Consider the following 22,570-nt stretch of genomic DNA (forward strand, 5'->3'; position numbering starts at 1 on the left):
CTGTTCCTGTTGTGCGCCCTGCTCGCCATCGGTCTCCTGAGCGCTCTAGATCTCCTGCGCTCCCAGTTCCTGATACGCGCCCTGTGCGCCCACGTTCGCCCGCGCAACCTGGAACTTCGGTTCAGGTCTTGGACAAGGACACTTCTCTCCTCGCCCTCGCGATCCGGCTCGTCAGCCTGTTCCAGCGCAGCAACGCTCGCGGTCGCCTACGCGTGCTTCTAAGCTACTGTACGCACAGGATTCCACGGGTCGCCCTTCTGCTCGCCAGCGACCACAGACGCGTCAACGTTGGCCTGCTCGTCAGCGATCTCCTGCGCGTCAACGATCCCCAGCGCGTCAGCGATCCCCTGAACATCGGCGATCTCCTGACCGCCCGCGTGATCTTTCGCCTGCGCGCAAGCACCACCATGCGCCAACGCGCGCCATCGCTTGCCTATGCGCCGGCGTTCACCAACACACCATCGATCGCCTGCTCGCTATCGATCTTCCACGCGTTACAGGTTCCCCGGACACCATCAGTAGCGATCTAGCGCTCGCCTGCTGTGGACCACGATCTCCGGTAGCTGAGTCTTGCCGACGCTCACCTTTACTTCTGTCCTTCTGTGCGCCAGCTTTCTTCAAATCGCCAGCGCACATCTGCGCGCCCTTTCCTGCCACGCACCAATGGGCGCCAACGGTTTTTCCTGAACGTCCAGGATCGCCTGATTGACAGCTCGCATCAGCGCTCGCCGTCAACCGTCCCTAGTTTCTTACACGTCAGCGATCTCCTACGCGCCCGCGCGATTCTTCGCCTGCGCGCTAGCGTTTTGTTAACGCACCACCGATGGCCAACGCGCCTTCACTCGCCTTCGGGCCATTGCTCGCCAAGACGCGCCATCGCTCGTCAACGCGCCATCGCCCGCCGACGCGCCATCGGTCTCCCGACCGCCTGCACTCGGCCGCTCGCCCACGTGCCTACGCGACCACACGCCCACAGGCCCGCGCGACCGCACGCCCACGTGCCCGCGCGCCTACCTGCTGGTGCGCCCGCGCACATGCGCACCAATGTTCGCCCGCGCGCGAACCAACGGTGTTCCTTCGCGCGAGCGCCAGCTCAATTCCTGCAGTAAGCCATCGCTTGCCTATGTGTCATCGCTCGCCTGTGCACTATCGGATTCCGACCGCCAGCTCTCGCTCTTCCAACCACGCCTGCCCTCCTTCTGCGCTCCCTCGCGCACTTTCGTCTGCGCTCCTGCGTGCCCGCGCACGGGCGCTTCCACGTTCGCCCACGCGCGAACCATTGATTTACCATCGCGCGAGCGCTAGGGCGATTGCGACCGCAATTCCCGTCGGGGTTTCGCAACACGGCCAGCCTGGCGAGTCTTCTGGAGCGCGTATTTCCAGAACACGGTCTTCACCCCGTAAACGCAGAGCATGGCTCGTGCTAGAGTAGGAAGAATCTTCAGGGAGGTCTGTGCAGCATTCTTCTTTCCAGAACCTGGGTTAGTCCTTTCTCTTTGTCATTCCCTGGAAGGGTCTTGCCAGGGAGTTTTCCTTTCGAGTTTTCTCCGTCGGGCAAGGGGTGACTGGTTTAGCCCTTCCTTTTCACCTCTCGTGGAAGGGGCTTACCAGGCCTTTCCCCTCCTCGGTTGCGACCCGAGGTTTTGTACTAAGAAGCCCCAGGAAGATCATGGGTACTTTCCTCCTCTCGGGCTCAAGCACCTTTGCGTTCCGTCGCCAAGTTTCGAACTTGCGGGCAACCTCGATGTTGGAGCATCTAGACGCAGTGTCTGAGGGCTTCTTCTCAGGTGTCTCATCCGTGAATGTCGACAAGCTCAGACACTCTTCCATCCTTGGGAAGAGCTTGTTTTGAGCCCAAGGACAGAAAAATGGACAGTTGTTGTGCGGAGGAAGTCGAATTCCGTTTTCACTCCTCCAAGGCGCTTACTTCCAGTCCCTGCAGGCCTCTGACGCCTCTTCATTCAGCCTCGTCAGCCTAAGTTATCGGAACCGGCTACGGCAGCTAAGACAAGGTGTACAATAGCAGTCCCCTCATGTCAGGGACAGGTAGCACGGGAGGCTCTCCGGGGGGGCATAATCCTAGAGGGAGCGGCAGAGTGCACAAACTCTAGGATTGGCAATCCCCCTTGCAGGTCTCACGCTGGGGGGATGCCTAAGGTTACTCGTCCGGATAACAGCCTCCCGATGCCGATTCCTGCACGATCTCCGTGATCAGCCAAGGATATCGCGCCTCGCTCTTACCATCTCTCCTTCACTGTCAGCGAATCCAGTGTCACTGAGCCTCTATGCCATGGGGTCGGCAAGAGGTTTGCCCGTTGGGCAGAAGGATCCATGCCTTAGGAGAAGGTCCTCCATAGGGTCGTCGACGGCTTCCCCCCCGGCTTCTTCAATCGATCCTTTCTTCTGGGAAAGCATCTGAGACGGGAGTTCCATCGTCGACCTCTCAGCTCTGATCAAGTTTGTCGAACAAACTTCCTCCAGCGTGGAACAGCAGAGTCGATCAGACTGGTAACGAGGCGACAGGACCCCTTAAGCCCTGGATCTGAAGGACGGGTACTTCCAGGTTCCATTCCATCCATCTTCCAGGAAGCTCTTGGAATTCAGCCTAGAATACAGGTGTTCCTGCTTAAGATGCGGTGTGGCGATCCCGCCGCGGCATCGCAGGTTTTTCCCCAGAGAACTCTCCCTGCTTTCCTCATGGCTGCTCAGGAGCAGGCTTCTGCCTCCTTCGCTTTTTGGAGGTCTGGTCAACTCCGGTAGGCTCGGGTTCGACCTTCTTCAACACCGGGACAAGCTTCCGGGTCTTTACCAAGAGTGAGAGATCATGGTAATTTGCTAGGAGCCTTCTCTACTTCTGCCTCAACATCCGGAGTATCTAGCCATGATATTGACTCCTTCTCCAAGCCTTCCCTTCAGTTGACTGTGGCAAGGCTGAGGAGAGTCGCAGTACCTGTTCTCAGTCAAGGAGAGCTTTCAGCCCTATCTTGGAACGTTTCCTGGGTCTCTTTTCCTCATTGACCCGTCTAGTTCCGAATGGTCGCCTCAGGATAAGTTCCCTGTGAGGCGGCCCAAGTTCCGGTGGTATCCAAACAACGACTAACCGGACTTTCTGGTCCCTATGGGACCAGCGGAACGTTTAGACCGGCAATGGGTGTTGACCTATGGAACCTCTTGCATGGGAGTGGATATTCTCGTCCTTTCCCCACATTTGACGCTGTTCTCGGACTCGTCAAAGAAAGGGGGGGGGGCATGTTCCGGTTCAGGCCTATGGTCAGGACCTGAAGGGTACCTCCCCATCATTCAGGCAGGCTTAGGGGCCATAGTCTGGCCCCTCTACAGATCCTACAGATCCTGCCGAGTCAACTTCATGGTACTGGCGTATTCCAACCAGCAGGGAGGCGCATTTTCATACTTTTGCATCTTGCAGTAGAGATACTGAGATGATCCGAGGTCCTCTCAATACCATTATCGGCTCGCTCATTCCGGGCAGAGGAATGTTCTCTCCGACTATCTGAGCAGAGCCTCACAAATAGAGAGTACCTGGGGGTCTGTGGCCTATAGTAACCAGCAAGTCCTGGCCTGGGGGACCTGATCACGACAGCCTGGAACTTCAAGCTTCCGCTGTTCTTCCCCCCGGTCTCAGACCCCAAGACTCTTTTGCGAGATGCTTTCCGGTGATGGTGGGATAACATCGACGCCTGCGTCTTTCCACCATTGTTGTCGGTTGAGAATGGGTCTCAACAAGACCAGGTTGTCTGTCAACCTTTCGATGGCCCTGAGAGCTCCGCTATGACTATACGCAGAACGGTTTCCGGACCCTCTGCTTCCCCTGACGGAACTCCCGGGAGAGCTTCTTCCACGACGCAGGCTACTCAAACAATCACACTACAACATCTTTCACGAGCCGTTGCATCGCTTCGGCTTCACGCCTGGAGACACTACGCCGCCGCCTCAAGAAGAGACAACCCGCTACGGTCGTGGAGCGGAGGTGACATCACCTGCGATAGTCATCCGCAGGGGTCTACCAGGCGAAGTGGAGAGTCTTCTGTGGTTGGTGTCGTGGGAGAGATACCTCTTCCCTTGAGGCCTCTTCTCCAGCAATAACGGAGTTATTGCTTTTCGGCGGGAGGAAACTCTTTTCCGCTCTCGGCAGTGAAGCCTATCGCTCAGCCTTTCCCTGGCCTTCAGGCTGAAAGGAATAGACTTTTTCCTTCCCGCTGGACCTTTCTTCGCTCATGCGAAGCTGCGAACGTCCCTGCCCCCAGTCGGAGTGAGACCTCCTCCATGGAGCATGGTTCGGACTCTTTAGTCCCTTAAGAGATCTTCTCAAGAACCATTACGTCAGGCCTCTGATCGTATTCCGTCTTTGGGGACGGTGCTCCTGCTCACTCTGGCCTCGGCCAGTGTGTAAGCAATCTTCATGGTCTCGTACGACTCCGCCCTTTCAAGAGAATAGGGGAAGGCAACATTCAGGCTCGCTCCTGAGTTGTTCGACTCCTTCAAGATTTCGAGTCTCCGTTCTGTATCAGATGACCCAGACCTTCTCCTTCTTGCCAGTAAAGGAATCGAGGGGTTATCTTTGAGAACAGTTGCAGTTTGTCCTCACGTGCAAGCCGGTTTGGGAGCACAGGGAGGACACAGGGGAGAGTCACCGGTTTACCTCTTCAGCTCGGACTCAAGGGCATTCATCTCGACCTGAATCCAGACCCTCCCCCGTCACGTCGCCCTACAGCACGATGTCGGATACATCGCAACGTCCCTCGCCTTCGAGTAGAACTACTCTGTGACGCAGGTGCTACAAGCTGGAGTCTGGAAACATCTAATGACCTTCGCAGCCCGCTTCCTGCAGGACGTGACCCACAGGAGTATCGATACGTTTCTATCGCTCTGTGGTGGCTACACAACAGCTGGTCTAACCTCAGGCTCCATTTTGGATAGGTAGCAGAAGGTTGAGGGCATTGTTATCAGGTTTTAGTCTGCATGAACGAAAGAAGTATGTCTGGCCCTTACTTCTTTCTTCATCGTCCCCTCTACTGGGGAAGCAGCATCCTGGTCTCTGCATAGCTGACCTCAAACCTCTGCAGGTAAACCATGCTTCCTTGTGTTCCGAGTATTGAGTCAATACGTCCTAACCCAGAGTTCCTTCTGGAACTCCAGGTCAACTGCCTAGGACGGGTCACACTTTCTTCCTTCCCACACAAGCTTATGTAGGCCACACGTTTCCTTGCGGAGCAAGGAACTTGTGAGGTGCAGGGACTCCTTTTCTCGAGTGCGACTCACTTGGATTCTGAGTCCCCGGGTAAGCCAAAGCCAGTATGGCTGGGGACTTTCTACCCTTCCTAAGGGGTTAGTCACCCAATGTAAATAGCGTGGTTTGTATTTCGGTTACGGAACAAATGACAAATTCGAAGATAATTTGTATTTTTCCTAACCATACAAACCTTAGCTATTTACACATATTTGCCCGCCAGCCCTGTCCCCTAAGTCAAGTCCTACCTCTAAGTGAAGTGAGACATTTCACCGGTGTGTGAGGGAGGGAGGGGTAGCAAGCTACCCCTCCCCCTACCCCTGCTAACTAGCGCGGGGTAGGAAACTCTTGTTAAAATCTAATGGCTCGTCATTTCAGCTACGCCGAAAGTAATACCCAATGTAAATAGCTAAGGTTTGTATGGTTAGGAAAAATATAAATTATCTCCGAATTTGTCATTTTTGAAAAATTATCAAAATCTTTTTGAGCTATGTCCTACCGAATATTATCCAATGGAGTCTTTTCCAACATATCCTTGGAAGTAAGTGGTTTTCAAGTACTCTAGGTTGGCTGTTATAGATTCCACAAGACTGTTTACAGATGATATACGTAACGAACAATTTAGTTTATTGTGATTAGTGAAAGTAAAGGATTTTATCAGTTACTAGAACTGTGTACTGTAGTTATATATTTTGAAATATTATGTTTCTTTTTCTATTATCAGAAGCTTTTACTTTTAACCATTGAAGGTATGAATATATGCTGATTTCTGTTAGAATAAAAAGAAAATCAGGCATTTTAACATATGTTCTTAGATCTTAATATTGAAAAGACTTCCAGTTGTTTGTTTTTAGATCTTAATATTGAAAATGGTTCCAGTAGTCAGATATATTTTTTCGGATTTTGAACACAATGTTACAGCCTTTGAAGAATTCATGCTTAAGATTTTACAGTAAAATTGATTCTGTTGCCCTTGACATCAGAAAACAAATAAGTGAACTACAAACAATTTCTTTTAAGATAGTCTCTGGTAATCATGAGTGGATTTTATCTCTTGCCATATTTCAAGGCTAAAAAACTTTAGGGTAAAGGTTTACAAAAAAATTCATTTCTTTCTCTACCAAGGGAAGTGGTCGTTTATTAAGGAGATAGTTTTCCCTTAACTGGTAAGAGATGTTCAATTTTATTCGGACAATTCTACATACATTAGTGTTGGTTGTTTAATCTGGGAATAGTTTTCCTTGACCGGTAAGAGCCATTCAATATTATCTGAACGATCCTGCAGACAGAGGTAATGTGCTTACGTAATTTGTTTTGTGTTATTAGATTAGAGCACAAAGCTGAAGAAGATCCAAATCTGATGAAAGATTTGAAAATCAAAGTTCATATAGAAAATACAGCTACAACTAAAATTTTGCTAAATTCATTTGTTTGTAAAGGGTTTTAGCAACGCCTAAATGTTATCCAAAATTTGTATTCATTAAACATTACCTCATGAAGTCCTAATTTATATGTCAAGATTGTGGGGTTTTAGGATCTATAGTGGCTGGTGATGTATGTTCTGATTGAGTGGCAAATTTGACTAGTTGGTACAGTAGAATTATTTTGGGTTACGGTTTAGTCACATTTCAAATTTATTTTGTTGGTTGTTGTAAAATTGTGTGTAGCACAGTAATATATATATTTTTTTTAAACGAGTAATTAGGAGATAAAGTAACTAAATGCCATATCTCTCTTCACTAGCTACCCATCACCTCTAAAGTGTGGTAGGCTGCAATGTAAACATCAGGGGAGGTTTAAAGGTTTAAAGGCCACTCATGAATGGCAGAGGCAAGGAACAGTGACATTGCCCTACAAGCAGGATAATGCCCTAGAGACTGACCATGTATCATATAATCAGCGCCCAAGTCCCCTTTCCACCCAAGCTAGGACCAGGGAGGGCCAGGCAATGGCTGCTGATGACTCAACAGATAGACCTATAGGCTCCCCCAAACCCCCCAACCTTAGCTCACAAGGATGGTAAGGTTGCAGACACTAATGGCACTAACGAGACTGAGCGGGACTCAAACCCCTTACTGGCAAACACCAGGCAGACACGTTACCAATCAGGCCCCAACAACCATAGAAATAAGTAGAATTTTAATATAAACCTCTTATTTCTATGCTCATACATGAGTGGCATCAAGTGGTTAGGGAATTATTTCGACTTTAAAACTGAAAAAGCGATGCAAATGCACAAATTGTTATTGTTGTAAGATTGCTTTAGTCTGTTGGAAGGAAATAAAACAAATTTTGTTAATTTTAATGAGTAACATCGTCATTCCAAACTTCCAGAGATGAAAGCAATATGAACATCAAGTGAGTATAGAAATAAGAAATTTCAATATCAAAATTCTGTTTTTCAAGTTTAGAAACCCCTGTGGTATTGTCTCGAAGAAAGCTATTTCCTAGCATTTTATTGAGAAACTGTTGACTGTTTTGTTTAAAGGCAGTTCAGTAGTCCATGTTATATAAATCTGCATATGAAAGAAAAATTTAAACAAGCTGATCTAGATGAATACTTGGGTAGCATAAGAAAAATAGGGAAGTCAACTCTCTCGACATTTGAACCTGTAAGGATTCATCATCATCATCCAGATGATCCTAAGGCACATTGTAGGCACAGTAGTACTGTACTTTCTTATGTGCTATGCTACATTCTTATAGACCCAAACTACATTGCTTTCTGCTTTTGATTATTTTACTCCCTTCCCTTAATTTCCTCTGTACTAGCTGTCTGAATTCTTTAACCTTGTTCTCTATTTTAGAATAAACCTTTCTGGCTAGCCCGTTGGTTATGTAAATAATTAAGTGATCTGATTAGAGTATTGTTTACTTAGTCTTACGACATACTTTATACAGTATATGGACTGTATAAAAGGCTAAATATGTATTTGAACCTTGTTAGTTTGCAAATTAAGTGAAATTATTAATTCAATTGCAGGTATCTTCATCTTCTGTACATCCTCACTTTTTGGAATTTTTAGGAGGACTAGGATGGTCAGTCAATGTTCATCAGCATCCTGGCTGGACTGGTCATGTTTCAACTGCTTTTACTGTTACCACACTTCCACAGGATGGTTAGTGAAGAATGTCTTTTTGCATTGACTAGAATATTGTGTGAGAGTATGGTTTTTTTTTTTTTCTTTTTTTTTTCCAAGGTCCAATTCTTCTTCAATCTTTGTGTGAATTAGAAGATATTTGATGTAGATTTTTTATGATACTTTTCATTACTTCTAATGTATTATCTAACCTGACTTACTACAGCACTGTTATGTAGACAAAACGCTATATTGTCAGAACATTTTTAAACAGGAATGTGGGTGTAAACAGGTAATATGAGTTTATACTGAGAAAAACTATCATGTACTCGGTAAAATGTATTTCCTGGTGAATTATAGTATAAATCAGCCTTTTAAGAAGTAGAGCCTTATGTCTGTTGTGAATCTAGGATGTCAGCTTCATGCCACCTTGTAGGTAAAGAAAAGAATAAATAATTCACAGAGTAGTAGCAATCATCTCCTCTAATGAAAATAATGATCTACTTAGCTCCATTTGATGTGAACCATGGTGGAAGTGGGTTCAGTGGTCGTACACACGTGTTGTATTGGTCGGATGCTCTTAGCGAGATGGCTTTTGTTGTACCATCACCAGCTCCTGCGCAGCCTAACAATCAGCCTGCAGCAGCAAATTCTGTTAATATGGGTATGTATGATTTTATCATTATTTTTCACCATTACAACAGTTTTAGTTATGCCTGTGTGGCAAACTTGGAATGTTTATGCCCATCATATCATGAATAGAGAGATTTTTACATTATTGCCTTATTAAAGCTACAGCTTCAAAAGGGAAAGCATTTTGAACACGAGTTAAGTAATGAAATCGTAAATTTTATTATTAAAATTCTGGTTTGTTTGGACACTAGTATTGTATATTAAAATACATGAAGATATATCTCTATACAGTTGATCATGAACTGATATTATGCTATTTAGCCTTATTATTCATGAAAAACTCATTTCATTAGGGCTTGTAAATAGAATTTGTGAGTTTCTCTAAGATACTGTTCAGTTAACATTATTAACTTTAGTTCTTTATGAATGCAATATTTGATTAAACGTGTAGCCAAAGTTTTTGCATATTTTGTCGGGATGATTTTTATCATGCTTCTGATCTTTTGTTGCAGATTATTCAGTTTGGTTTCTTTATTCTGGTTTCCTTGAATTGTTCTTATTTCATTGAGAGGTGAAAATTAATACATGTGCTCCTAAGTATGTTTTTCTGAACTTTCATTATTGGCAAGTGTTATAGTTGATTAGTGTATTAACATACTGTATACCTCGACCTACTTCGGTAATTGGTTCCAGGAGAGGCGACTTATGTCGAAAAACTACTTTAAAGTCTAATTTACTTGTCACTAAGCTAAGCCACAAATAACCATTCTCAGTTCCATATTTTATTTATAAATGCAATTTGAATATATGATTAATAAGAATCTATTTTAAGTTTACAAACAAAATAAATTTTACTTTTTAATGTAGTACAGAAAAAAGTAATCTGAATATACAAACAAATGTACATACTGTATATACTTGTAATTGTAAATGTTTACAAGTTGCCATGTTTACTGTTCATCGTGAGCTCTTTATATGTGTGAATGCGTTTTCTTGTAAGATGGTATAAAATAGAATAATTTTGTTAGGTTAAATAACTAATGAAGTTATATTAAAATTATTTTCTGATAGTATAAAATAAACTAATTTGTTAAATTTGCCGATATTTACATTCAATTTGTGTTTTTACATCGCATATGTAGATGGCTGTGGATTGTCAGTGTGAACAGCTGATTCAGGATGTTGTTATTGTTTGATATGCTTTTTGACAAGAAAATGGTCAAGAGTTCTTGAACTATGCACTTCTTTTCTTCAAGGATTACATGACAGGGAGCAAATTATATCAACAATACTCTGTTAATTATATGCGAGTATAATCGCGATTCTACTCTCTACGTTCCCTTGTCAGGCTGGGAGGAACGTAGAGAGTAGAGGTCCCCTTTTTGTTTTGTTTCATTTGTTGATGTCGGCTACCCCCCAAAATTAAGGGAATGCCTTGGTATACGTATGTATGTATGTATAATCGCGATACTGTTGTGACCTTGAAAATAGCAACATGGTAAGTATTAGAACTACTGTGGAAAATGCAGAAACTGTTTAAGACAGCTAAATAAGACAACAACTGCAACCCAGGGTCATAGATGTTTACATATTTCCTTCCCTTTGTTGAGTGTTGTTGGAAAAGTGTATGGTTGAGTACTAATTATTAAGGATTAAGGATAAAACAGAGAATGCAATCTTAGAAGTATAGGGTGGTTTTTAGAAGAGGTAGGGATGTATGAATTAGATTCTTAGTTAGGCAGATATGCGTGAAAAATATTGAGCAAAAGGCAAGGAGGTGTATGTTGCGTTTATTGACCTGGAGAAAACATATGATAGAACTGATAGGGAAGCGATGTGGAATGTGATGAGGTAATATGGAATTATTGGAAGGTTGTTGCAAGCAGTGAAGAGTTTCTACATAGGTAGTAAAGCATGTGTTAGGATAGAAAATGAAGAGTGAGTGGTTTCCAGCAAGTGGGGCTGAGACAGGGATGTGTGATGTTGCCATGGTTGTTCAATTTGTTTGTTGATGGAGTGGTGAGAGAGGTGAATGCTCGAGTGGTCGGTCGAGGATTGAAACTGATAGATGAGAGCGATCATGAATGGGAGGTAAATCAATTTGTGTTTGCGGATGATACTTTACTGGTTGCAGACTCGGAAGAGAAGCTTGGTGTGTAAGAGTAAGGTTATGAAATGCATGAAAAACAAGAGTGGTGCGAGGTTGAATGTCATGTTGAATGGAGAAGAAGTAGATCAGTTTAAGTACTTGGGGTCTGTTGTTGCAGCAAATGGTGGAGTGGAAGCAGATGTATGTCAGAGAGTGAATGTTGGGGGCAGTCAAGGGCAGTGGTAAAAATTAGAGAGTTGGACATGAATGTAAAGAGAGTTCTGTATGAGAAAGAGATTGTACCAACTGTGATGTATGGATCGAAGTTGTGGGGATGACAGTAATGGAGAGACAGAAATTGAATGTGTTTGAGATGAAGAGTTTGAGGAGTATGGCTGATGCATCTCAATTAGATAGAGTTAGGAAGGAATTAGGGAGGGTGAGAACGGGTGTAAGTAATGGTTTAGCAGCTACAGGGGATATGAATGTGTTGAGGTGGTTTGGCCATGTTGAGAGAATGGAAAGTGGCTGTGATGAAGAAAAGAGTTAATGGGAGAAGTACAAGAGGAAGGCCAAGCTTTGGGTGGATGGATGGAGTGAAGAAAGCTCTGGGTGATAGGAGGATAGATGTGAGAGAGATAAGATAGCGTGCTAGAAATAGGAATGAATGGTGAGCGATTGTGATGCAGTTCCGGTAAGCCCTGCTGCTTTCTCTGGTCGCCTTGGTGACCGCGGAGGTAGCAGCAGTAAGGGATTCAGTGTATGAAACTTCATTTGTGGTGGATAATGGGGGAAGATGAGCTGTGGCACTCTAGCAGTACCAGCCAAACTTGGCTGAATTCCTCGTTAGGCTGGGAGGAGCGGAGAGAAGAAAGGTCCCATTTTGTTTCTTTGTTTGTTGTTGGCTACCCCTAAAATTGGGAGAAGTTCCTTGGTAGATAGAATATAATAGAAGATTTATGATGATTATTGTATTAACGTCTACTGTAAATGTGCACAATTTATTATGAATTTATACACTTTTGTTCTTATTTATTGTACAGTAACATGATTTATGTGCTTTTAATGCTTTATTAATGATATCATGACTTCAGTATCTGTGGGGGACCGACATAAAGTCAAATAGAATTGCTTAAACTTTATTTTATTTTTCAGTATTTTTTTTTTATTTTTTTTTTTTTGACAAACGACGTATAATTGAAAATGACATAATCTGAGAGATAAGTGTATATACAGTATATGCATATATTAACCCTCTTCACTACGATGACTCACACACTGAACATCAAAATATATCAAGAACTGTACAATAGTGTATATTGTACCGGATATGTCATTTACAAATATAAACCAGATGGAAGATAAAATCATTTGTTTATTCTACCAAAAAGTACAACACAGGGTCATAGGGATAGTTTACTAAAAAAAGCTCCCACCTTGATTTTAGCCTCTCCTTTTATTCAGCTAACCAAATGAAGACTGGAATTCTAGCCTCTATTCCTGGTTGTGTAAGGGCTATTTTGGTGGGCTTTTATGTTACCATGCACTTTGTAACATTCAGTAGCAGTGTCTTTGTCAGAACTTACAGCCTCCTCATGCCTCATCATGCTATGCCAGTCTTCTTTTTAAAGTTATCAAACTTCACTCCTTTCATTACTTGTTTTGGGCGTGATTTTCACATGATGAGCGTGCAATTGGTTAGCCTTTTCCCAAATTAATGCCTCGAAAACACTTACCTGCTATCGGTCTTTTTTCACATTAACAGTAAATTTTTCATTTCTATAAATGTTCATGATATATTTGCTTTATTATTGATTATTGATTATTGATGTTGGCTACCCCCCAAAATTGGGGGAAGTGCCATGGTATATGTATGTATTATTGATTTAACTCGATAGCAATGTTAGCTGCTTTAATGATCTTTTACCTTATTTGTATTAAATGTAGTTCTTGGTATCCAATATGCTACTGCAAGATAAACCACAGTTACTGCTATCATACTTTTCTACAATCTTTATTTTCATGTTTAGTATGATCCTTGCCATTTTATTTTTTACTTGGCTTTTTTCACTGACATTTTCTGGGTCGACCTGTGGCGGCCGGTGAAAAGAGTCCTTCTTATATATCTTTTCTGATAAAACCTTCCAATTATACCAGAGAAAGATAAAAGCATGGAATGCTGAGGTTACTACCCTCGCGCGAGCACCTTTTGGGTGTCGTGTATAAAGCAAAGGCGCGTGAAAACCACTATTCACAGGTTGTCTTCCATTTAGTTAATTCCTTCGTCAAAGGGATGGGCCGATACAAAGGCCCTAGCCAACCACCAGCGCCACACCACCACGCCACGACGCGAGCGCCACCTGAACATCATCCTTCTTTTTGGACTGATAGAATAGTGTGTAATTTGTGGTGCTCTCGATCGTTTTTAACATTCATGGATTTATTTCGTCATGTCCGAAGCTCCATCTTCACACATTCCAATATTAAGTACCATAGTTTGTTTTGACAGCTTTTTATAGTACCGGGCTTTTGTTTTATATCCAGTATAGTTTGTTTTATTATTCCCGTCTGGCCCTTCATGGCGGCCATTGTTTGTTCACTTGTTTGGGAATTCATCTTTGTCTGCCCATTTAGTACTGTGTCACTTAGGTTCTTGGTTAAGTCCTGGCCTTATGCCTTTAGAACCGTTATTATTTTTGTGTTTTTATGCTCATGGTACTTTTTGCTAGCAAGTCCAGCCTACGAACGAGATAGCGGTCTAGCTTCGTTATTGTTTAGTACTCGCCCCTCCGGGGCGTTTGTCACTCGGCTGTGCTATTTATTTTAAGTTTTAGCAGATGCTATTCTTCGTTCGTAGTCTTATCTTGATGTGCATTTTTATTTTATACGTTTATAGTAGTGTTGTGTGATTTTTAGTCCTGATATTATGTCCAAGAGAGCGAGAGCTTGGGGTCCTCGTTTTCTGTTCGTAGTCACGAGTTACCCCTTTCTCTCGTTTTCTTTCTTAGCTCCGGTGGGTGAGCGGATTTCCCGTTTTCCGTTTTGTGCGTTCAACGGGTTCTCCCTCCCTCACCTCTCCCCCTCTGGGTGTATGATAACTTACGAGTTATTTATTTTTGGTTACTTTTCAATTGTTAGTGTTATTTTAGGTCCGTGTTTCGTCCTCTCCCCGTTACAGCTCAGGAGTAGTTATGAACGTTTTCCACTCCGCCTTGAGTTCTACTCCGGCATGAGGGATTCTCAATGACTTTCGTTCTATTGTTATATTTATATATTGTTTACTGCATGGGACGGGCTTCATATTGTTTAGATACGACCCTCCGGTGGCCCTTACTGCGGTCTCAGGCCACGGCCATATCCACAATAGCCATTGTTATTACAATTGTGTTTTTATTCACAATAATTATTCAGGACCTTTCTTCTCACTCCGGCCTCACCGGGGATCGTAAATACGCTTTGCTATGATCTAAGCCTTTTATATCTTTCACAATTGAATTATTAGCCACAATTGAATTATTCAGGGCATCTCATTATCCTCCGGCGTCCCCGGAGGTCGCCCATACACGTCACACTTATTTGCCTTGCCTTTGGCTAAGGCGGCATTATTCAGGACATCTCATTACGCTCCGGCTTCACCGGAGGTCGCCCATACACTTAACACTTATATTTGCCTTGCCTTTAGCTAAGGCTGGTGTTTATATTTATTTTAAGGGCATGTCACTGCTTCCCCGACCCTCGGAGGTCGGCAGATTGCTTTAAGTTATTTATCCTTATGTCATTAACAGACATTAGGTAAATTACAAATATACAAACAGTTGGATATTATAGTGCCAACAATGGTATGGGGCGAATAGCGATTTAAACGTTTAGCGATTTAGTCTGTTAGTTTGTACTCGCCTCAGGAAGGCTCGATTTAGACTATATCCTTGTTTATTGGTTACGTTGTCGTTATTCTTCGTTCTTGGTTATTACAATGACTAAAAAAAAAAAAAAAAAAAAAAAAAAGCAATCAATTTTTTACTTTTCTTATATTATTGTGTGATGTTAGTTTTTTATTATGTAACCTTGAGAGTGAGAGCATAGGGTGCTCGTTTATTAGCTCGAGTAAGAGAGGTGAATTTCCCGTTCTCCGTTTTTATACGATCACGAGTTATTCAGGCCTCCTCTTATTATCAGAGTTGATGATAGTACGTTTAATGTTATACACGTTTTATTGATGTGGTTACTGTTAATATAGCTAACACTATTAGTAGGAACGTTAGTGTATGAGTCATTAATTGGGGTCGTTTTATACCGACACCCTTAGCTCCGCCTTGAGTTATGCTTAGCTCCGCCTTGAGTTATACTCCGCTATAATGGATACTCATTGGGTGAGAACTAGTCAGATATTTGGAGTGCAACGGTGAAATCCGGCACTCAGACTCCGGCCGAGGCCTTTTGCACACGAACCTTTGTCATGTTTGATCTCAATTACACCTTTACGGCCCCGTTTTTCATCGAATCTCCGGCTTCGCTGGAGATAACACAAACATTCATTGAGGTTAATGTTATCGTACCGGTGACGGTCACGATCTCACGGTGACGGGCCTTTGCTACCGGATCTCCGGTACAAACAGAGTTCAAGCAGACGTCCAGAACCGGAGTTAACAATGTGATACCGATGAGGATTTCACAGTTTCATTATTACGGTCCCTTTTTCATCGAATCTCCGGCTTCACTGGAGATAGCACAGACATTCAGTATTGGGGAATGTTATCGTACCGCTGAGGATCACGTTTTCACGATGACGGACCTTTGTCACTGGTTCTCCGGTACAAACAGAGATCAATCAGACGATCAGAATCAGGGTATGAACCCTTTTTCATGAATAATCACAATATCGTCATTACGATACTTTTCATCGAATCTCCGGCTTAACCGGATATCGTACAGGCGATCAGCATTGAGGTTAATATTAGATTTCCTCTGGTGTTCACGTTGTCACTATGTTTGTACCGGGGATGGTTACCGGAGCTCCGGTACAGACAGAGATCACTCAGACCACGGGTGGCCAATCTTTTGTTTTACCTGTAAAGGAAAGGATTTAACATGAATACAAAAAATATATGAACGTAACTATGCCTATATTTATGCATATATTTAATTCTAACTATGTATAAATATGGATAAATATCCATACAACATCGTGTTCAAATAGAATTAAATTAATTATGCCTATATTTATGCATATTCAATCCTAACTATGTCTAGATATGGATAAATATCCATACAACATAGTGTTCAAATAGAAATAAATTAATTATGCCTATATTTATGCATAGTCAATTCTAACTATGTCTAAATATGGATAAATATCCATACAACATAGTGTTCATATAGAAATAAATTTCCACCCAGTGGCGAATGCGCCAACAGTGTCACATTTCATGAATACAAGTGTCGCACTATACCCCAAAAGATAGTACATTAAATGACTTTTCTTTAAAATTGCTTTTTAAGAGTTATACAGCTGATCCCAGCCTGTGAATAGGATCGCTAACCAAAGTTCAAGGAACATCCAGACTTATGTCCCCTTTCTGTTACAGAAGGTTCACCTGCATGGTTCCCATCAGGATGATGATGAATCTCTCTGGCCTGCAAGAGAGGCTCTCCGCCCTTGGGTATCAAGGTTGGGAAGGAATGCTCCATCTAGAGGTCCCTATCTCCTCGGAGTGTCCTCTCTAAGGTTGGACGACGACCCCATGGACGGGCAGGTAGGTGGGGATGAGTTTTGAGCCTTCAGCTTTGCAATTACCTATGTCACCGACCTAGGACCCTTAAAGGATCCTGATGTTCATGTTACCTTGCATAAACCGTGACTGCTAAAAGCAACACATTCTAGGGAAAACCAAGGGGCTATGACGCAGCTCTAAGGTATGGTGGTGAGTCAGAGCCGTTCAGGAACTCGGATATAGGTGGTACCATAAATCTGGATGGCATAGACGTCCTCCCTCTGGGGGACCTAGATTTTACTCCCAGGTACTAGAATTCCCATTCAACGGATTCGTTCGATTGAAAGAGATTGCCTTGGTTAGGTTAGACAAGGTACCGAAGGTAACGGTATTATTACCTAAAGGGCAGGCCCGATCTGTCTGGACCAGGATGTTGTCAGCCTGGGGGGTACGATAATTCCAAGCTCTGCCCTTCCAGTTCGACCTACACGTTTGTTGGTCTGATCGGGTCAGTTGTGGGAAGTACGTTCTGTCTGAGACCTCTATCAGGCAGGAATCGATAGTCGGTTACCCACTCGTCATCACAGCCTTCCTCTGGTTCGACGCCTTTGCATCTGAATCCCCATCATCAGGTGGTCTACCTCACTGATTCCCCAGGTACACAGCCCAACCCCGTTGGGATGTTTTGCCTGCATACAGCCCTAGATCCGAACCCTCAGGCTCCTTTCATGGACACCAAAGAGGAAGCTACAGGAGTAGAAGGCAGTCCCGCCATCAAGGCGGACCTAGGAAAAAGGGGGCTCGGAGAAGGGAAGGACCTAGATTCACTCCCTCACAACGCGGTGGTCCCGGTAGGGGGAAGACTTTACCACTTTCGAGACCATTGGACCTTCGGTCTGTGGGATCATAGCATAATCTCTAACGGTTTGAGATGAAAATGGCCTCAAGGTCTTCCTCCTCCGCCAGTGACCTTCTCCCAGAAATCCACTCCCATCCTGAAAGAGTACACCACAGGGTTACTCAAGAAAAAGCAATCAAACGGGATCGATCACTGAAGTTCCAAAGCCGCCTGTTCACATTTCCGAAGAAAGGCTTGTCGGCATTGAGAGTGGACCTGGACTTGTCAAGCTAAACTCTTTCATTCTCTGCGGCAAGTTCCGGATGTTGACTATCTCTCAGGTACGGACCTTACTTCCCCGTGGGACCGTCACCACCTCTGTCGATCTTACCGACGGCTATTAGCTTGCGCCTATAGCTCGAAACTTCTCTTCTTATCTGGGTTTCCGCCTAAGCAGGAAAGCCTTTGTGTTCAAGACATGCCCTTCGGCCTCAACATTGATCCCAAGATATTCACGAAACTGGGAGAGGCAGTGTTAGAACAACTCGGGAACCAAGAGATACAGATCATTGCTTATCTGGCCGGTTGGCTCATTTGGGCCCGGCCGGCCATAGAAGGCAACAGAGCTACGAAGGAATTACTTCGATTGCTCGACAACCTGTGATTTCGGGTCAGTCTCCAAAAGTCTCGCCTGCGACCATCAGGCCACTTAGAATGGTTAGCCATTCAGTGGGACCTTTCGAAGCACACGTTGTCTCTCCCTTCCAAAAGTAAGAGGAATAGGTTCCAAGATCAAGAATTTTCTCAAACACAAACAGGTGTCCAAAGAGCCTAGAAAGTATCCTCGGCCTTTTCCAATTCACTTCAGTGACAGATCTCCTAATAAAAGCCAAACTCAAAGACATCAATCGATTTTGGAGAAAGAGAGCTACAGTACCTATAAGAAGACAAGGTCTTGAAGATCCCCTCTGTCTGGAAAATGAGACTACGCCCATGGTCCGAACCGAAGAACCTCTCCAAAGCGGTTCCTCTACAATTCCCACCTCCACAAGTGACATTCCATTCAGCCGTGTCTCTAAGTGGATGGGGGGATTACTCTGAACATCAGATGTTTCAGGTTCTTGGTCACTCGCCATGAAACAGTCCCATATCAATGTTCTCGAAGCCATGGCAGTGTTCTTGACCCTGAAGAAAGACTCTCCTCCGAGGTCGACCCACATCAGAGTAGTGTCAGACAGCACAGACGCGGTACACTACGTCAACAGGGGAGGATCCAAGTCACCCAAACTGAATCAGATCCTGGTCACTTTCTTCGCCTGGGCAACAGAAAAGAACTGGTTCCTGTCAGCACCTCACCTAGCGGGAGGCCAGGATGTGAGAGCGGACTCACTATCCAGGACGAGTCCCCTGGAGTCAGAATTTCATTCCGGTGGATACTCAGGCTCGTTCCAGGCATCCAGGTAGATCTATTCGCAACTCAGATCAATCACAAACTTCCTTGTTATGTGACCCCAACCCTGGACCCTCGGGCTTATGCCATGGACGCATTACCCCGGGATTGGAACCATTAGAAAAAGATTTCCCTATCTCCCCCAGTGAATCTTCTAAAAACTTTTACGCCAACTACGCTCCTTCCGGGGCGCAGTGGCTTTAGTACCACCTCACTGCCCAAGAACAGTTGGTTTCCTCTCCTCCTCGAGTGGAAACTCCGTCCCATCTGGATCCCGTTCCTCAAACTGTCCCGAGTATTCCAAACTCACTGTGTCAGATTACTCAAGGATGGCCAAAACTCTAACTTTGTAGACTACAGGAAGTTAGCAGCTCGTAGAGATGCGAACATTGAACCGGAAAACGATTTCTTCATCGAATCAGACAAAAGGGACTCGACAATTCGCCAATATGATTCGGCCGTTAACCCCCAAAATAGGTGGTCCCCTTGGAAGGTTATTCCTCTTCTCCAAGATACTTCTCTATGTCCGGTCACCACTCTCAGGGCCTTTTTAGCCAGGACTGCTACCCGATCGTCTGGCCCCTTGTTTATCAGAGAACAAGGAGGTACCATTTCCATACGTGGTATTAGGCAATAGATCCTATACTTCATTAAACAAGCCAATCCGGGATCATTTCCCCATGCTCATGATATCCGGTCCGTAGCTACCTCCATCAATTATTTCCAGAAGATGGACTTTGATGACCTTATAAAGTTCACGGGTTGGGAATCTCCTATGGTCTTCAAACGCCACTATCTAATGAACTTACAGGCTCTTAAATACCCAACAGTTGCAGCTGGGAGCCTTATCTCTCCCCAGTGATCTTTTGTTCTTCCTTTCATCCATCTCTTTTCTTCTCCCTCCTACCCGCCACTCGCACCACGACGCCGTTCCTTGGTGGTTCGTTAGCCCTAAGTTTATTACATATTAGGTTATTATGATTGTAACTATTATTGATTACCGTTGTTATAGGGTTGGGATATTCTTAGCCATGTCAGTTTTGTTGCATGTTTCTTCTGATACTCGGAGACTTCCCTGTTATCATGTTTGTTTAACCTTACTCCCACTATGCCCTGTGGCTAGTTTATGTGTTATGCCTACTTACCTTAATTATTTATGATTTTCTTTACATGGTGTTGTTTCTCTCCCCTCATTAAATTAGTTGTTATTGTTGGGCTTGGAAGGCATTCTCTGGTACATTTTCACCGGCCGCCACAGGTCGACCCAGAAAAGGGATTTTGACGAAGGAAAAATCTATTTCTGGGGAGAGACCTGTGGCGCCCGGTGAAACCCTTCCCCTTTATTTTACACGATCCCACCCTTTCCTTTCCAAGCCGTCATGGCCATTACAGAAGGATGTTGTTCAGGTGGCGCTCGCGTCGTGGCGTGGTGGTGTGGCGCTGGTGGTTGGCTAGGGCCTTTGTATCGGCCCATCCCTTTGACGAAGGAATTAACTAAATGGAAGACAACCTGTGAATAGTGGTTTTCACGCGCCTTTGCTTTATACACGACACCCAAAAGGTGCTCGCGCGAGGGTAGTAACCTCAGCATTCCATGCTTTTATCTTTCTCTGGTATAATTGGAAGGTTTTATCAGAAAAGATATATAAGAAGGACTCTCTTCACCGGGCGCCACAGGTCTCTCCCCAGAAATAGATTTTTCCTTCGTCAAAATCCCTTTTTAGGACCCATACAGAATGTGCTCACTAGAAATATATGTAAAAAGAACAAAAAACCATTTTAATATTTATACCAAACTTTAGTGTGGATGTTTTCCTAACAATTACTATAGCTTGATTTCTTTTCCACCTATTATGACACATATGGGTCTCTACATAACTAATTGTGGGTCATACAATTTCATTTGCAGGGTTTGTATACCAAGACAAATTTCTCCCATCCAAACGAGACATACTAAATTCATCATATTCGGAAGTGTTATGTATACTGAGGTTCCACTACTTTATGTGGGTATAGAAAGCTATTTAATCCTTAATTCTTAATATGCAGCTACCACATTTTTTTGTATAATAGTTGTAGTAACTTTTCAGTCTTACTAAAAGCTGCATTAGTTTCTTAGATTCTTCATCGCCTTTATTCAACAGGTATTATAATAGAGAGAAGTGATGGTTCAGGTGGAGGGTCTGGCAGTGAAAAATCAGATTCTTTACATTCATACGAGGTGGAAGTTGATCAAGGATCTTCAATATCTTCCCATACTTCTCAGGTTTGTTTTATATAAAATATGAGTTTGTTTCATATAGCAACCGCTGTAGTTATAATTCTTAATGTATAGTTTTGTGTGCTGTGTAAAAATAGTGAAACCAGATGCTTGAAATTATTTTAACTACTGTACTGTTCATATGCTTGTAAATTAACAAATTTTGCTTTTCCAACTTAAAAACTGTGAAATCTCATGACTCATCCAAATAACTCATAATAATCTATAAATCTCATTTCTCTTATGTTTTTTATCCAGTTCTCTTTTTCATTAATTTTCTGAATTAAACTTAAAGAAGCAGTAAAGTATTAAGTTTCACTATGAAATCATTGAAGCTTTCCAAATTATGATTTTATTTTTCATTTTAATTGCATAATTCCTTGAGTATGTGTTAATTTTGATTATAAATAGAAATACTGTAGTTGGGAATATTATAATAATGTTTCTTTCTAGATGTCCTTTGGTCATGGTAATGAAAACCGTAATCGCAAATTTGGTCGTCAAACAAGTGCCCTGTCCTGTGGTGACCATAAAGTCTACATAGTATGGCTAGAGAGTTTTGAAGATAGTTACACCTTCCCAGCAAGTAAGTTTGATATGCAGTGAAATCTTAGTTATTCAGAATAACTATTTTGGAAATCTAGTTATTTGAGAAGATTTCAGAATTACAGTACAGTACTATAGTTTCATTTTTAAAGTATGATTATTCAAAACAAATTTGGGGTTAAATTTTTATATTATGGCACAATAGATATTTGCTAGGCATTCTGTTTTAATATTAGTATTGATGACAGTGACATTGGCTGATATAAATATCTCATGGTTGATCAATAAAATATTTTATGAAGTGGAGTGGTTATAATGTTTTTACATTAGAATGTTATAGGAAACTGTTGATTTTTGTCATACTAAAAATCTAAGATTAATTTTTTTCCATATTTTCATCCAACTTTGGCAAACAAGTTTCTTTTTCTATAAAATCTAATATTTTCCCCTTCCCCCCAAGAGACATGATTTCACTAGCCCTCTTGGTCTTAATAACGGATTCAATTTACTCACAACACATTGTGGCCATACTCTATCCAATGAGGTAGTATTAATTGTTTGTGTTGTTCATAACAACACCAAGACAGATTGTGTGTAGAGTGCGGGTATCTTGATGCTTGAGACAAGGGATAACCTGATGCATAAACAGGTGTGCAATTTTTTATTTTACTGTTACAGAATAGATGAGCCAGTAAATGGCAGATCTACAGGTAAA

General features: G+C 43.2%; 1 protein-coding gene across 7 annotated transcripts in view; it reads left to right on the top strand.

Annotated features, from left to right (window-relative positions):
* The window catches only part of LOC137621649 (ral GTPase-activating protein subunit beta), a 260,222-nt gene that overhangs the window by 234,088 nt on the left and 3,564 nt on the right, over positions 1 to 22,570 (top strand). For all 7 annotated transcript variants that reach the window (XM_068352115.1, XM_068352116.1, XM_068352117.1 and 4 more), the window contains 4 exons: positions 8,232 to 8,367; positions 8,837 to 8,992; positions 21,194 to 21,315; positions 21,763 to 21,895. In XM_068352115.1, the coding sequence (XP_068208216.1) occupies positions 8,232 to 8,367; positions 8,837 to 8,992; positions 21,194 to 21,315; positions 21,763 to 21,895 (547 nt within the window). The remainder of the gene's footprint in view (positions 1 to 8,231; positions 8,368 to 8,836; positions 8,993 to 21,193; positions 21,316 to 21,762; positions 21,896 to 22,570) is intronic.

This window comes from Palaemon carinicauda, chromosome 28 (assembly GCF_036898095.1).
Source record: "Palaemon carinicauda isolate YSFRI2023 chromosome 28, ASM3689809v2, whole genome shotgun sequence".
NCBI lineage: Eukaryota > Metazoa > Arthropoda > Malacostraca > Decapoda > Palaemonidae > Palaemon > Palaemon carinicauda.